At 57.9% G+C, this 15,174-nt stretch overlaps 1 protein-coding gene and 1 non-coding gene across 2 annotated transcripts; both read left to right on the top strand.

Annotated features, from left to right (window-relative positions):
- Window positions 1-1,060: 1,060 nt before the first annotated feature.
- TRNAR-CCG lies at window positions 1,061-1,133 on the top strand. The gene has a single exon. It is a non-coding gene; the product is annotated as a tRNA-Arg (tRNA).
- A 2,301-nt stretch (window positions 1,134-3,434) lies between these two features.
- PYGM (glycogen phosphorylase, muscle associated) lies at window positions 3,435-14,995 on the top strand. The gene is made up of 20 exons (XM_044259602.1): window positions 3,435-3,741; window positions 4,764-4,865; window positions 4,973-5,051; window positions 5,143-5,246; window positions 5,644-5,775; window positions 7,061-7,172; window positions 7,261-7,343; window positions 7,931-8,074; window positions 8,402-8,494; window positions 8,722-8,868; window positions 9,058-9,221; window positions 9,539-9,653; window positions 10,442-10,543; window positions 10,875-11,022; window positions 11,317-11,375; window positions 11,508-11,649; window positions 12,043-12,250; window positions 14,048-14,182; window positions 14,393-14,459; window positions 14,572-14,995. The coding sequence occupies exons 1-20, from the start codon at window positions 3,499-3,501 to the stop codon at window positions 14,719-14,721; spliced, it is 2,529 nt and encodes an 842-aa protein (XP_044115537.1). The 5' UTR covers window positions 3,435-3,498; the 3' UTR covers window positions 14,722-14,995.
- The last annotated feature ends 179 nt before the right edge of the window (window positions 14,996-15,174 follow it).

Genomic DNA, 15,174 nt, shown 5'->3' with positions numbered 1-15,174 from the left:
GGAGCAAAAGCCAGTTGTGTGGGCCGGGTCCCAGATGTCTGTCCTGCTCAGTGGGTTTCCCTAACCAAGCCCAAAACTTCAGTTGACTGAAAGAAGAGAATGATCTTTTCTCTTTGTCCTTAACTGGTGGGATGGGGGCAGGGCCTGGGGCCTAGCAACCCTCTTTGACCTTGGCTTCACCTCATTGCTTCCCCCACAAGCTCTGTTTCCCTGGTGGGCTCATTGGGCGGTTAATTAGCTCTTTGAAGCTCTGGAAGAGGCAAAGTGGCGCTATGTGGGTTTTAGAAATAAAATCAATAAATGACTTAACCACAGCCCAGCTATCTCCTCTGTCTCTCTCCCCTGGGGCCAGCTCCATTCCTGTGCTAGCTCCCTCCCTGCCGTCAGCTTTTGTTAAGGTTTTGGAGAGTAACAAAGTGGCTAACTAAGGCGCCCTGGCTCAGGCCTTTCTCCAAGCAGCTCCAGGCCCTGGGATGGAAGAGAGACCGCAGGAAGGCTTGGTCCTCAGAAGTCCCTGGAGCACCTGCCTTCGTGGCCGAGTGCAGGGGGGGAGGAGAAACACTTTCCCACCCGCCTTGAGACGCTTGGGGTGGAGGAAGAAACCTTTGCTCAACCCTAACTGTTCTGTGCCCCGCAGCGCTGGCTCCCTGCCCCCAAGCTTGCTTGGTGAAAGGAATACCAGTTGGGAAAGGTCAGCATTAGGGCTCCGGAGAAACCCAAGATTGGTCCAGAGAAGGAGGCAGGATTTCTGGTCAGAAACCTAGACATAAATAACCTTGTTGTTCAAGCTGATCAAGAGCTTCCAGGGTTCAAGATTGATCTGCCCATGCGGTACTGGGGAGTGAGGGATTGGACAGGACGTGGGGACACAAGCGGTGGCTCAGTTTGAGCCTTCAAGGGCTCATTGCTAGGCTGGGGCTTGCAAAATAAAAGGAGGGGCCCCAGGGTGTTGTCACCTCTGGAAAAAGCCTGGAAACTGCTTGAGTGGGGGGTACGGACAACAAAGATGGAAGGGACCCACAAGGGAGGTAGTTGGAGAAATCAGAAGTAATTGCTGAGTGCCTGACTGGCTCAGTTGGTAGAGCGTGAGATTCCGGATCTCAGGGTGGTGAGTTCAAGCCCCAAGTTGGGCATGGAGCCTACTTTAAAAAAGGAATTTCTGTTTCCTAGTAGAAACAGGCTAAGTCCCAGCTGAGCAGGTCCCTTGAGCACCAAGGAAGGGCAAGCACAGTGCTGAGGCACAGGAAGGGGCATCACAGCCAGCCAGCTGGAAGAAAATTGGATTCATTTGGGGAGTAGGATGAGAATTTGGGAATGGTTTTGGAGCAGGTCTTTACTGGCAGGAAAGTAAACTGGTCGGCAACTAGGGGACTGTGCAGAGAAGGGCTGTGGGGCCAGGGCGCTGCCACAGTGAGGGTGTGGGGCGACAGCACAGGTAGCAGGCCCTGGGGAGCACTGCACTAAGGAGACTCCGCCTGGCTCAGAGCAGCCTTTTGAGAGCAGGTCCAGGCCCAGCAGCCCCAGATGCTAGCCAAGTCCAGAGACCAGCTTCTCGGAGGGTGGGTAACCCTGCAGAGGCACAGCCCTGGCGGGGAGCCCTGAGGACGGGAGCTCGGGAGAGACGAGGGAGCCACCAGACACTACTGAAATAGAACGTACAAAAGACCAAAAGGAGAAACTGGAAAATACTGAGAAATTTCAAGTATTCTATATTCCCGCTACATCTGTGTAGGCACACTTGGGTGTTTTCCTGATCTTTTTTCTCACTTTGAAGCATGGCAGCTATGGGAGATGAACACCGTAATGTCGTCTGGGGGCAGGGGAGAGCAGTGCCCCCCCACTAAGACTGTCCCTCCAGGGCTGGGTCTGCTGTGGCTCAGAATGTCCTCCAAGACAGCTCGGCCTTCCCCGAAAGCAGGCTCTCGGCAGCACCCTACAGCTGTCTAGGCCTCTGACCTGCTTCCTTGGTCCTCAGACCAGAACACCCAGTCCTTCTCCACCAGCCCACTGCCCAGGGAGGCCTAGGCATCTCTGAAATAGCGCAAAGCCCTGGGCCCCTTTTGCTCAAAGAACAAAGCAGGAACCAGTCGCCTCCACAAGAGGAGGAGGCAGCCGCTGGAGGAGGCAGGAATTTATATTCTCATTTGAGAGTATAAATTGGATAAAGGCATTCGCGGCCCAGAAAAGGAAAGCAACCTGCTTGAGGTCACACAGCAAATCAGTGCTGGGGCTGGGGCATGAGCAGTGGACTGGGGACAGTCCCATACCTGCCCGGCCATGAAGATGAGTGGGTGGTGGTGGTCAAGTCCCAGGTGCAGAGGCTCCCATTTTACAGGTGAGGTCACAGCTGTGAAGCCTGACCCATATGTGGCCCCGAGTGGGAGGGAGGTCTCCAGTGACCCGGCAGCTGCGTCACAGGGAGACCTCATACCACTGGCCGTTTTCAGGAATTGGTGGAGGATGCTTGTGTATTCTGCCACCGCGGGCCCAGGACTACAGTTCCCAGAGGCCCCTGCTCTAGGCTGGCAGCCCCTGGCCAAAACTGGCCTGTAATCTGACTACCAACCCTCTCAGAAGGTCACTACAGAGCTCCTTGAAGGACAGCAACAGGGGCAGCTCTGGGAGGCTCGACTTCGGTGGGGGTGAGGGGAGCAGGAGCCCTGTCCCAGGCGACCTTTTCCATACCACCCCCCGGAACCCAGTGTCCTGGTCCCCCTTCTCTCAGGCGCCCAGTGTCATTTGCTGGCTGCTCCTCTTCTGTTCAGCTGACCCTCAGCCCCTGGCCCTTAAGCCTGCATGGGGGTTTCGTGGTCCCCAGTGCCACCGCATAGGACCTCTCCTCCCCTGGGGCACAGGCCTCCCTCCTTCCCTGGGGAGGGCCACCATGGAAGCTTGGCCAGAGGTCTTCTGGATTGGAACTGGCCGGCTTTGGGCAAATGTCTAAAACAGCAGCCAGGCTGCTCCGAGGATGGCTTAGCCTCCTGCCGCCTGTCCCCCCGACAGCCCTCCTTGGCTTCTCCGGGAGCCCCGAACAAGGCCGCAACCTGGCTTCACTCTAACTCCACAACCCAAGGAAAGGACCCTTTAGCCTCCTCGTTAAAGGCACGGCCCCCGAGCTCCGGAGAAGCCTCAGGCCTCTCAGGGGTGACTGAGGCAGCCGTACCCAGTCTCTGACCCCGCAAGAGGCAGAGGCGGGCGCAGCGGACTCCAGCGTGCGAGGCCTGCAGGAAGTGGGTCAGCACAGGGCTGTGAATGAGCCAGGCTGGGCCCGCTCTCCTGGCCCCTTTCCCTTCTCCCCCCCTCGCCCCCAAAATAGCTCCCTGAGCAGCCAGGCCAAGACCCTCCCATCGCAGGGGGAGGCGGGGCGGGCCTCTGGGGAGCCAGGCTTATAAAACCCCAGGCAGCCGGGGGATCTCCACCCCCTGGCTGGAGGCACTGCAGAGGCCGCTTGTCCACCCACCCCCCACCACCGTCAGTCCGGCCCGCCCTCCCGCAGCCATGTCCCGGCCCCTGTCCGACCAGGACAGGAGGAAGCAAATCAGTGTGCGCGGCCTGGCCGGCGTGGAGAATGTCACCGAGCTCAAGAAGAACTTCAACCGGCACCTGCATTTCACACTCGTGAAGGACCGCAATGTGGCCACCCCCAGAGACTACTACTTCGCGCTGGCCCACACTGTGCGCGACCACCTTGTGGGCCGCTGGATCCGCACGCAGCAGCACTACTACGAGAAGGACCCCAAGGTGCTGCTTGGGGTGCCTGGGGGTGGGGAATGGGCTGTGGGGGGAGCCCGGAGATCTTGGCGAAGCAGCGGCTCTCTGTGGGGTCAGGGGTTTCTGCGGTGAAATAAAGGGGCCTTCCAGGTTGCTGACGTTGGAGGCGCAGGAGTGCCAAGGGGAGCTGGAGCTGGGACAACCCGGGCCAAGAAACCTGGGTGGGGGGTGGCGGGGACAAGTTTGGGGGGCTCAGATCAGGCTGAGCCAGATCAGATCAGAGAGCGGAGGGGCTTCTGGTGGTCGGGAAGATCCCTGCGGCCTGGGTTGGACCTGGAGTGGAAGGCCAGGTCGTTAAATTTGAGAGTGGTGTCCCTGTGCCACCGGTGGGGCTGGTGTGCCGCTGCCGACAGCTGGGGTAGTGAGATCAAGTGTCTGCTGGGGTCATGGTAAATGTCAGCAACCTGACACTCCTGGGCAGGGGAGGGGGAGGGGCAGGCGAGTGGGCCAGGGAGGGGACCTAGGAAACCAAGAGGCCAGGCACCCTCAGCATCCTCTGTCCTCTTCTTGGGGCCGAGGCTCGAGGATCAAGGGGAACGGGGGAACCTCAAGGACAGGAGGTGGCCCACTCTAGCCATGAGTGAGTCACAGTGACCTTGAGCAAATGACTGGTTTCTCTGCATCTTGGCCTTCCCCTCTGGCGGAGGACTTGGAGGGGCTTCTCTGCATCCTGACTCCCCTGTGGGTCAAGGGGAGGCTTGTGTGCGCCGGTGTCACCTCTTCTACGCACCTCAGTCACTGAGGTAGCTAGGGCAGCCCCATTTTCCGGGGCAGGAGACTGAAGCTCAGAGAAGAAAAGCGAAGTGTCCAAAGTGAGAGGAAATGCTAGATCGGAACTTTCCTGATGGGTTTGGAAGCCTGTAATGAAAAGAAAATAAGTGGAGGCAGGGCTGGCAGATGCTGGGCCTGAGGAGGGGACTTCAGGGGTGAGAGGCCTGGGCAAATGCCGCTGGGCTGCCCTGATCCTTCCCCGCACCTCTCTCTCCGGGCAGAGGATCTACTACCTGTCTCTAGAGTTCTACATGGGAAGGACACTACAAAACACCATGGTGAACCTGGCCTTGGAGAACGCCTGTGATGAGGCCACCTATCAGGTGTGGAGGGGGCTGGGAGTGGGGCAGGGAGTGGGGCAAAGCTAGGAATTGGGGGATTCACCTGCTGGCCCTTGGCCTTGACCACTGCCACACCCTCCCCCCTCCAGCTGGGCCTGGACATGGAGGAGCTGGAGGAGATTGAGGAGGACGCGGGGCTGGGCAACGGGGGCCTGGGTCGGCTGGCCGGTAAGTAAGTGGGCAGTGTGGTAGGGGTGGGGTGGACAGAAGAGCTGCTTTCTGCCAGGTCCCTGACACCCGCCTCCCTACAAACCCCTAGCCTGCTTTCTGGACTCCATGGCAACACTGGGCCTGGCTGCCTACGGCTACGGGATCCGCTATGAGTTTGGGATTTTTAACCAGAAGATCTGCGGGGGCTGGCAGGTGAGCAGCCTTGGGCCCTGGCCTTGTGGGGACCCAGGCATGATGGAGAGGACCCCCACTGGGTCATCCACCTCCAGAGAGATCCAGAACCAAACTCAGCTTTGACAGAAAGCATCCTTGTCCCTTCTCCCCGGCGCCCCCCCAGCCCCAAAACCTGCTGGTCACTCTTGGAACGGGTGGTCCATGCCTGTGGATGTGTCAGACTCCCATACACATGCTGTGTCCCATTGGTTACCCCACAGTCCAGGGACCCACTCCAGGGCCCCTCATTTACACTTTAGAGAGGGCACACCAGGGCCTGGCTCCTGCCCTACCCACTATCCCCTGTGATGTGAGTCTGGGTCTGAGCCTGGGTCTGACGCTGCCTCCCTTTCTCCCCAACCTGCCTGGGGCTCAGATGGAGGAGGCTGATGACTGGCTTCGCTATGGAAACCCCTGGGAGAAGGCCCGACCTGAATTCACGCTGCCGGTGCACTTCTATGGCCGAGTGGAGCACACCAGCCAGGGGGCCAAGTGGGTGGATACACAGGTGAGGGAGTGGGGGGAGCCCCCAGTGAGAGGAAAGTGGGGAGGAGGCGGCTCTGGAAGAAGTCAAGGAGATACAGGGCAGGAGCCTGGAGGCTCCTGGGCCCAGTGCTATTTAGTGTGGAGGACACTGAGGCTCAGAGAGGTTAAGTGACTTACTCGAGGAGGTCACACAGCTGGAGCCAGGAGAGGCGTGAGACAGGATCACAGAGGGGCCAGGCCAAGCACAGAGCCCAGGAGGAGGACAGAGACCACTCTGCTCCACCAGGGCCCTTCCCCTGACCCAGCTCCTTTCTACCCAAGACTCAGCCAAGGGTAATCCCAGTGTCTTGACTCCTCAGCACCTTAAACCTGGTAGCTTGATGGGCAGTAAAGCAACAGCCCAGAGAAGGGAACAGGGAGAAAATGAAAACCCTGAGAGAGGAATTGACTTGTTCAAGGTCACACAGGTTAGAGGGAGCCCAGAGCCAAACCAGGTGTCTGAATCCCAGGCCTGTCAGTTCTCTCGCGGTGGCTGCAGGTCCTGATGGCTGCGCAGAAACCTCTGGGCTTCAGACTCGGGCGCCAGTTCCACTGATATGGTTCAGCGGGGGCTCTGGCAGCCTGCCTAGCTCTGTGCTCTTGGGTCAGTCCCTTCCCTCTCTGAGCTGCAGCTTCCACTCCAATCAGGGGCTCAGTGACTTAGTGCTGGGGAGAGGGGTACCACCCCTGGGGGATGTGATGTGCCCCCCGCCCTGTGGTAGCAGGAGCCATTGGCAGCAATTACTGACGTTGGCTCATCACGGGAGGTGGGGCCGGCCTTAGTCACTGCCGATTAGCCCTGTGGTCAACCAGGCATAAGCCCTTGGGATGGACTTGACATCTGTGTCCCCTTCAGGGCCCCAGGCTCCTCCAGCCTTCTCATGAGCCCGGGAGCGTCCTCTAGGTTGCGCTCAGGCCAGACGGGTCAACTCATCCCCAGTCCCGGGTCAACTCATCCCCAGTCCCTTCGGGGTGGCCCCCAACAGAGCCCACCTCTGGAATCTGGGCTTGTCACTGCCCCCTGTAACCCTCACAAGCAGTCAGGCAAGATGGGATGGGCAGGTATGGGGAGGTCCTGGGGGGCGTCCTCTACGGACGACATCCAGAGAGGTTCAGAGGCTTGTTCACGGTCACCCCGAGCTGGCACGAGAACCCGGGGTTAGGAGTTGGCAGAGCACAGGGACAGAGACTGGAACTCCAGCTCTCAGAGCCCCACGAGTCGCGTGGCGGAGACCCAGCTCCTGAAACCAAGCCCGACGCCCCTGCAGGTGGTGCTGGCCATGCCCTACGACACTCCGGTGCCCGGCTATCGCAACAACATCGTCAACACCATGCGCCTGTGGTCGGCCAAGGCCCCCAATGACTTCAACCTCAAGGACTGTGAGTCCAGCCCCAGCTGCCAGCAGCCCCCCCCACCCCGGCCCCCACTCAGCCCCAGCCTGACGCTGTCCCCACTTTCACCCCTCAGTCAATGTCGGTGGCTACATCCAAGCCGTGCTGGACCGAAACCTTGCTGAGAACATCTCGCGTGTCCTATACCCGAATGACAACGTATGTCACCTCCTGGGCTGCGACAGGAAGCCTGAGGGCCTGGGAGAGGGCGAAGACCGGGAGGACCATCTCTGGGAGCCCTAGTCACACCCAGGACATATTTTTTGGTTTTTAAGTTTGTTTATTTTATTTTAAGTTTATTTTTTAAGTTTGTTTACACCCAATGTGGGGCTTGAACTCGAGACCCGGAGATGGAGAGTCATGTGCTTTTCCGACTGAGCAAGCCATGTGTCCTGCACCCTGGGACCTGTGTGTCCTGTTCCCCTCCCCCTACCTCGCCGAGTTCTTTAAGAGGACACCTAAGTCCTGGGGACAGCGAGTTAGGCAGGGCACTTTGGAGGGGCCGCTGTTGACCAGCGATGGTGCTGACAGTACGCTCAGTCCTTGCGTGGGCCCTCCTCCTAACACCGCCCTCCTCACTACTTCTCGGTGGGTGAAAGACCCTTGGGCGCTGGAGGTGCGGTTGTTCAGGGTTCATGGGTCTCGGGGAGGGCAGGACCCTCCTGGCCACGCCCACCGCAGCATTAGCAGGACCGCCCCCCAACCACCACCTCAACTTGCTTAGCCTTGCCTTGAACTCTCCCCAGTTCTTTGAGGGGAAGGAGCTGCGTCTGAAGCAGGAGTACTTTGTCGTGGCCGCCACCCTCCAGGACATCATCCGCCGCTTCAAGTCCTCCAAGTTTGGGTGCCGCGACCCTGTGCGCACGAGCTTTGATGCCTTTCCAGACAAGGTGCCAGGGGCCGGGGAGGGCCCCTCTCTACACCTCCCATGAAGTGTGCGACGCTACCTCTCCCCTCCAGCCTTAGCCTGCCCCCCTCACTTTGTAGGTGAGGGAGTAGAGGCTGAGGGTGCCCTGCCCAGGATCCTCAATCGATGGACACCATAACCTGAGGACTGTCCCTCTCCTCCTGCCCACAGCTGCCCCTCTGAGGGCTTCTACCCCCAGCTCAGCCCTGGGGCCATGGGGGCCCTTAAGAGGGGGGCGCTGAGGGGACAAAGCACAGAGATCATAGCCGAGGTGTGGTTCCCAGACTGACCCCCAGACCCCTCGCCACAGGTGGCCATCCAGCTGAATGACACCCACCCTTCCTTGGCCATCCCTGAGCTGATGAGGATCCTGGTGGACCTGGAGCGGCTGGACTGGGACAAGGTGGGCTTTCGGACCCCTCTTCCCCCGCGACTGACCCTCTCTCTGTCCCAGGGTTCCCTTCCTGGTCTGGGAGGTGGAAAAATGCGAGCGCAGTCCCCCGGAACAGAGAGCAGTGTGAGGCCTGGAGGGAGAGTGTCCTAGAACCCAGGCTCCGGGCTCATGCTGTATGGGGAGAGCCATGGTGGTTAGGCCCTGGGGTTCCTGACTCCCCCAATCCTGCCCATCAGGCCTGGGACGTGACGGTCAGGACCTGCGCCTACACCAACCATACTGTGCTGCCGGAGGCCCTGGAGCGCTGGCCCGTGCATCTCATTGAGACGCTGCTGCCCCGCCACCTCCAGATCATCTATGAGATCAACCAGCGCTTCCTGAATGTGAGCGGAGGAGGCTTGGAGTCGGGTGGGGGCGGATCGAAGGGGAGGCATTGGGGAGGTGGGCTGTGCAGGGCTGCTGCAGCAGGCATCCTGACATTAGCGCGGAGGGCTGTGGGCTGAGCTCTGGGGGTACTGGGCTGGGGACCTGGGTTCCATGTCTGTACCTGAGCTCTGGGCTCTCCCGAACAGCGGGTGGCAGCTGCGTTCCCAGGCGATGTAGACCGGCTGCGGCGCATGTCGCTAGTGGAGGAGGGCGCAGTGAAGCGCATCAACATGGCCCACCTATGCATCGCCGGTTCTCACGCGGTCAATGGTGTGGCTCGCATCCACTCGGAGATCCTCAAGAAGACCATGTGAGACACCTCCCTTCCTCCCCCGGGCCCCGCCCCTCTGGCCCCGCCCCTCCCTGTGGCCCCTCCGCGAGATTCCCGCCCCCAACTGGTCCCGCCCCCAGTCCACCTCCTTGATTTACAGACTTGGCCCCCTTGCTACCTGACCCCGGCCGGCCCTTTGCACAGGTAGCACGGTTTTTTAGAAGGGTCATGACCCCGATGTCCAGAACAGTTCTGTCCCCAGATAGCCTCTCTCAGCAAGAAACCAGGGTAGGGCCTCAGGGAGGAGGCCTTCGTCTCACAGGGACCAATACTGACCCTCCAACCCCATCCTGCAGCTTCAAGGACTTCTACGAGCTGGAGCCTCATAAATTCCAGAATAAGACCAATGGCATCACCCCTCGTCGCTGGCTAGTTTTGTGTAACCCTGGGCTGGCAGAGGTCATTGCTGAGGTGAGAGGTCACTGTATGGCCAGGAGGGATCAACACCAGTCACTGCAGGGATCAGTTGTGTATGGACCAGTCACTGTAGGGGTTCCCCCACTCCTGGAAGGGCTGAAATCTATCCTGCTCTGCGTTCCCCAAACCTGCCATGTGCCTGGAGGAGGGGGCCATTTTCGTTCTTTCTTTTCTTTTTTTAAAGATTATTTATTTATTTGACAGAGAGAGAGAAAAATCACAAGTAGGCAGAAGTAGGCAGAGAGGCAGGCAGAGAGAGAGGGGGAAGCAGGCTCCCTTTTAAGCAGAGAGCCCGATGTGGGGTTCAATCCCAGTCCCCTGAGATCATGACCTGAGCTGCAGGCAGAGGCTTAACCCACTGAGCCACCCAGGTGGGATGAGGGGTGGGGGGGCCATTTTTTCGTTTGTGTGAGGTTGCTCTGTGGGCTAGTGGAGGCCTGACTGTGGTCAACAAGGTGGGAGTTCCCAGTCTAATGGAGAAGGTCGTCAGCAGGTCCCATCAGAAGTGAGACCAGCAGGCGGCAGAGACTGTGAGCAGGGCCTCAAGGTCATTGCCCATCTAAGGACAAGGCCAGGAGGAAGACCTCCTGGGGTCAAGTGGGGTCAGTCATCAGAGGTCAAGGTCCGGAGGGAAGAGGGCTGTGCACACACCAAGACCCTGCTGGGAGGCTGTAGAAAGAGGGGCTATCTGCAGGGGACAGGGCTCCATTGACCTGGAAAGGGACCCCTCGATGAAGGTGGATGTGGCAGGGACACAAAGGCCTGACTGCCCTCTCCCACAGCGCATTGGGGAGGACTACATCTCAGACCTGGACCAGCTGCGCAAACTGCTCTCTTTCGTGGACGATGAAGCCTTTATCCGGGATGTGGCCAAAGTGAAGCAGGTAGGCAGGGTGGCCCCTGGGACGCTCGCGCCATGGTGGGAGGGAGCGTGCCAGAGGTGCTGCATGCCTGGTTCGGGGAATGGCCGGTGGAGCCCATCTCTCCTGCAACCTCAGGCTCCTGGTAGAAGTTTCCTGGAGTCCACGTCGGGAAGGCATCATCTGATCGCCCTGGAAGAGTGCTGACATTGATTAGTGATGTCTGCTGTGGGGCAGCCATGGAGAGGGGTGGCTAGTGAGCCTCCCATCCTCTACCTTTCTGGGAAGGAAACGACACTGTGGGGTTTCTGAGGCTGAGGCCTGTTGGTGAGCTCGTCCCCCTCCCTATCTTCAGGAAAACAAGCTAAAGTTTGCTGCGTACTTAGAGAAGGAGTACAAAGTCCATATCAACCCCAACTCGCTCTTCGACATCCAGGTGAAGCGAATCCATGAATATAAACGCCAGCTTCTCAACTGTCTCCACATCATCACCCTGTACAACCGTGAGTGGCAGGATGTCCCTCTGTCTCTTGGGGCTCCCCCCTGTACCCCATCCTTCCTGATCCATGTCTCTCTTTCGGCCTTGGGACACCTCTTGGGACATGGGATTATCCCCATTTCATAGATGGGCAAACTGAGGTTCAGAGAGGGGAAAATGGTGGCTCTGAGGTCACATAGCAAATGGTTGCCCAAATCAGGTCTACTGTGTCCTAGCCAGGGCCCAGGCTGGATGGGTGCTGTCTGGAGGTGTCACCCAGAGGGGCGACCTGGCCCACTGACCTCTGTTTTCTCCACAGGCATCAAGCAGGATCCCAATAGGTTTGTCGTGCCCCGAACTGTGATGATTGGAGGGAAGGTGAGAAGCCAGGACGCAGACTGCAGCTCTGGTCCTTTGACACCCAGGCTGAGGTTGGCCTGGCTGGGTTGCAGGCTAGGTAGGGGGTAGGGCGCCGGGCTGTGGGGCTGAGCCCTGACTGTGCCCCCACAGGCTGCCCCTGGATACCACATGGCCAAGATGATCATCAAACTCATCACAGCCATTGGGGATGTGGTTAACCACGACCCAGTGGTAGGAGACCGCCTCCGTGTGATCTTCCTGGAGAACTACCGAGTCTCGCTGGCAGAGAAAGGTGGGGTGCCACCAGATGGAGGCTCTGATGAGTACAGTGCCAGGAAGAGACACTGGTCACCTGTTCCTAGCCTACTGGCATTTGGAAGAATCTGGAGAGGACAAGGCTCAAATCACAAGGATGGCCCCCTCTCATGGTGGAATTTCAGGCAGATTTGCCCTTCAAGTCACACACACATAGTGGGGTGGGCGCGGGGGGAGAATCCAGGTTAGATCTGAGACGGTCAAGGATCTCCAAGCAGTGACAGGGGGCAGGTGGTAAGAGGAAGACTTGGACAGTGACTTCTGAAGGGTTGGGGTGGGGGTGCTGCTGGGAATCTGGGTAACTCCACAGTCCCTGGCTGAGGTGGGACTATTCCTGGAGCTGAGCTTGTCCCCTGCTGTTGCCCCACAGTGATCCCAGCTGCTGACCTGTCCGAGCAGATCTCCACGGCAGGCACTGAGGCCTCAGGCACGGGCAACATGAAGTTCATGCTCAATGGGGCTCTGACTATCGGCACCATGGATGGAGCCAATGTGGAGATGGCGGAAGAGGCGGGAGAAGAGAACTTCTTCATCTTCGGCATGCGGGTGGAGGACGTGGAAAAGCTTGACCAGAGAGGGTATGCTGTGGGGGGAAAGGGCTCCAAAGTTAACAGTCTGTGGGCAGGAGGCACCGAGGTGTGGCTACTGGAGGGTAGGGCTTGGGGGCCAGAGGGCATGCCTGGAAAGGCTGGCACAGTCTGTGCAAGATCTCAGTTTTGGCCCTCAGGATTCTGGAGAACTTTTGAGGTAACTTATGTGAGGTTAATCATGTAGGAAAAGAAAGGAGCCACACAGAACTGAAGGCAAAGGCAAAGAAAATTATATCAATCCTAGGATATGATATTATTTCCAGAATTTCTGGAAATAAATTTCAATTCTGAGCTCCCTGGCAGTGGTGGCAAAAAGGGAAATACAAGCAGAGTACATACAGCAGTGCTTGTGGTCAGAAATGCCATTCTTTGAAGCAGATATTTTCCTGGCTTTACATTTCTTAAAATTTATTTCAAAAATATATTTTTTCCATATCATAAAAGCAAGACGTGCTCCCGAATTGGAAACATACAAACCACAAAGAATAAAATAACTGTCATTCATCATCTTGTCACCCATTTTTAAAGCCACAGCTCTTTTTCTACGTACTTACATGTGTGGGGGTATCTGAAAAAGTTGGGACCCATGCCTGTACAATTTTGATGTCATCACATAATTTTGACTCCACATGTCACTAAATAGTTTGTGAAATATTTTGATTGTCCACATAGGGCTCCATTGTAACGGAGGTACCGTCACTTACTGAACTGGTTCTATAGTGTTGGACATTAAGGTTGATTTCTGCTGTTCATCCTTGTAAATATCACTGCGTTGATCATCCTTTTACACCAATGTCCACATCTTTATTTCCTCAAGATAATGATCAGAGGAGATATTCCTGAGTCAAAAAAAGTATGAGTTCTTTTTTTTTTTTTTTTTTTTAAAGTACAAGTTCTTAAGGCTCCTGGTGCATGTTGCCAAATGGCTTTCCAGAAAGTTTCTACCAGTATACACTCCCACCAACTGCTTCTGAAGGCTGGCGTGAACTATGGAAAGGAAATTCCCCTGTTGGGCTTGACTAGGAAGTTCAGACTCTGTCCTTTGGACAGGAGGGAGACAGGACATGTTTTGAGCAAGACCCAACAGGCTCAGAAGCAGAGTCCCGATGGACAGTTTTGGCCGTGAGGTGGACACTGGGTGGCAGGGATGTGGGGGGCGGGCAAAGTGCAGGTGGGGGCATGTGGGGGCTGACACCGGAACCCCGGAGAAGAGAAGGGCGGTGTCAGTGCTGGGATGGGGCTTAGGGATGTCCTCTGGCTCCCCGCCCCCTTGTATGTATGGCTTCTGACCCACTGCACCCACTCCCTGGCCTGGGTGGCTGGACGGACGTGCGGAGGGAAGGAAAGAGACGAGACTGGCCTTGGGGAGGGTTTTGAGCCCAGGTGGCTGAGGGGTCTCATGCTGCCTCAGAAAGTGGCCCACAGGAGTCAAGCGGGTGCAGGGCCGGCGATGATGAGCTCGGCTGGACGGTGAGTTTAAGGAGGTTCCCGAGGACATGCCTGGGCCTGAAGGCAGGTGGACTTGGGAGAGGGAGGGAGACCAGCCATTCAGGAATGAAACACACGGGTTAGTAGAGGTAGTGTGTGTGGGAGGAAGAGTACTTGGTTTAGGGCCTTGGCTCTGCTGCTCTGCAAGATGAAAAGCTGAGCAGAGAAGGGGGAGGCCTCCAGGGAAGGACCCCAGAGGCCTGTGGCAGCCCCAGGGAGAGCAGCAGCCTGAGGGGCCTGGAGGAGGAGCCAGGAACTCCTTTCCAGGGTGCAGACCGCTCTCCACCCCCCACCCAGATACAACGCCCAGGAGTACTATGACCGCATTCCTGAGCTTCGGCAGATCATCGAGCAGCTGAGCAGTGGCTTCTTCTCCCCCAAACAGCCGGACCTGTTCAAGGACATCGTCAACATGCTCATGCACCACGACCGGTGAGCGGACAGTCCAGGGAACGTGCAGCAGGAGCTGCCGGGCTGAACCCGGCTTGTGCGCCGTGTGGAGAGGCTGTGCGGGGGTCCTGGGCAGTGGGGGCTGGGCTCTTTTGGAAGTAGCTCCATTCTCCTGGCCCCCAGAAGATCACTGGGACAGGATGGGCTTGGCCTTGACTTCCTGGAACTTCCTGCCTCTCTATTCCTTTCTAGGTTTAAAGTCTTTGCAGATTATGAAGACTACATTAAATGCCAGGAGAAAGTCAGTGCCTTGTACAAGGTGAGGGGTCCTGGGCCAGGGGTCGGCCAGGCTTTGGTGACCCTGGCTGGGCGATGGTGGACGTTGGGGCGCCCACTGGCAGGATGAACCAGAGCTCTCTTTTGGCCTGTAGAACCCAAGAGAGTGGACGAGGATGGTGATCCGGAACATAGCCACATCTGGCAAGTTCTCCAGCGACAGAACCATTGCTCAGTACGCCCGGGAGATCTGGGGCGTCGAGCCTTCGCGCAAGCGCCTGCCAGCCCCGGACGAGAGCATCTGAGCCTCCAGACCCCAGACTGGCCCCTGAGTTTGTTTGCAATCCCTTGCGCCAACCCCAGTTCTTCATCTGGAGAGTGGTACTGGAGTTAGATCTCCCAGCCTCTTCCTGGAACCCCCCTATTCACCCCCCCTCGCCGGCATCAAGAACCTAGTGTCCGGCCTGACTAAGGACACTGCTCCCATCCTGGCCTCTGGCTCCCTCCCCCCTCCTATTTATGGGTCTGACCGACTGCAACCACTCCCCAATAAATTGATTCTCCTTGGGAGCCTCCTTACTCCCCTGTCTGTTGGGAAATATTTTTAGCTCTAGGCAAGGCATCACAGCAGCTGCGCAGTCACCACGCCTTACCGACCCCTCCACCCGCAGGTGCGTCCCTTACGAAGGAGGGGGGGCAGCCCATGGGGGCGGGGCCCGAAACTCTCCAGCCTCCTTTCGGGAATCACCTTCCACGCC

Source organism: Neovison vison, chromosome 7, assembly GCF_020171115.1.
Source record: "Neovison vison isolate M4711 chromosome 7, ASM_NN_V1, whole genome shotgun sequence".
NCBI lineage: Eukaryota > Metazoa > Chordata > Mammalia > Carnivora > Mustelidae > Neogale > Neogale vison.
This window is presented reverse-complemented; position numbering and strand designations above follow the sequence as displayed.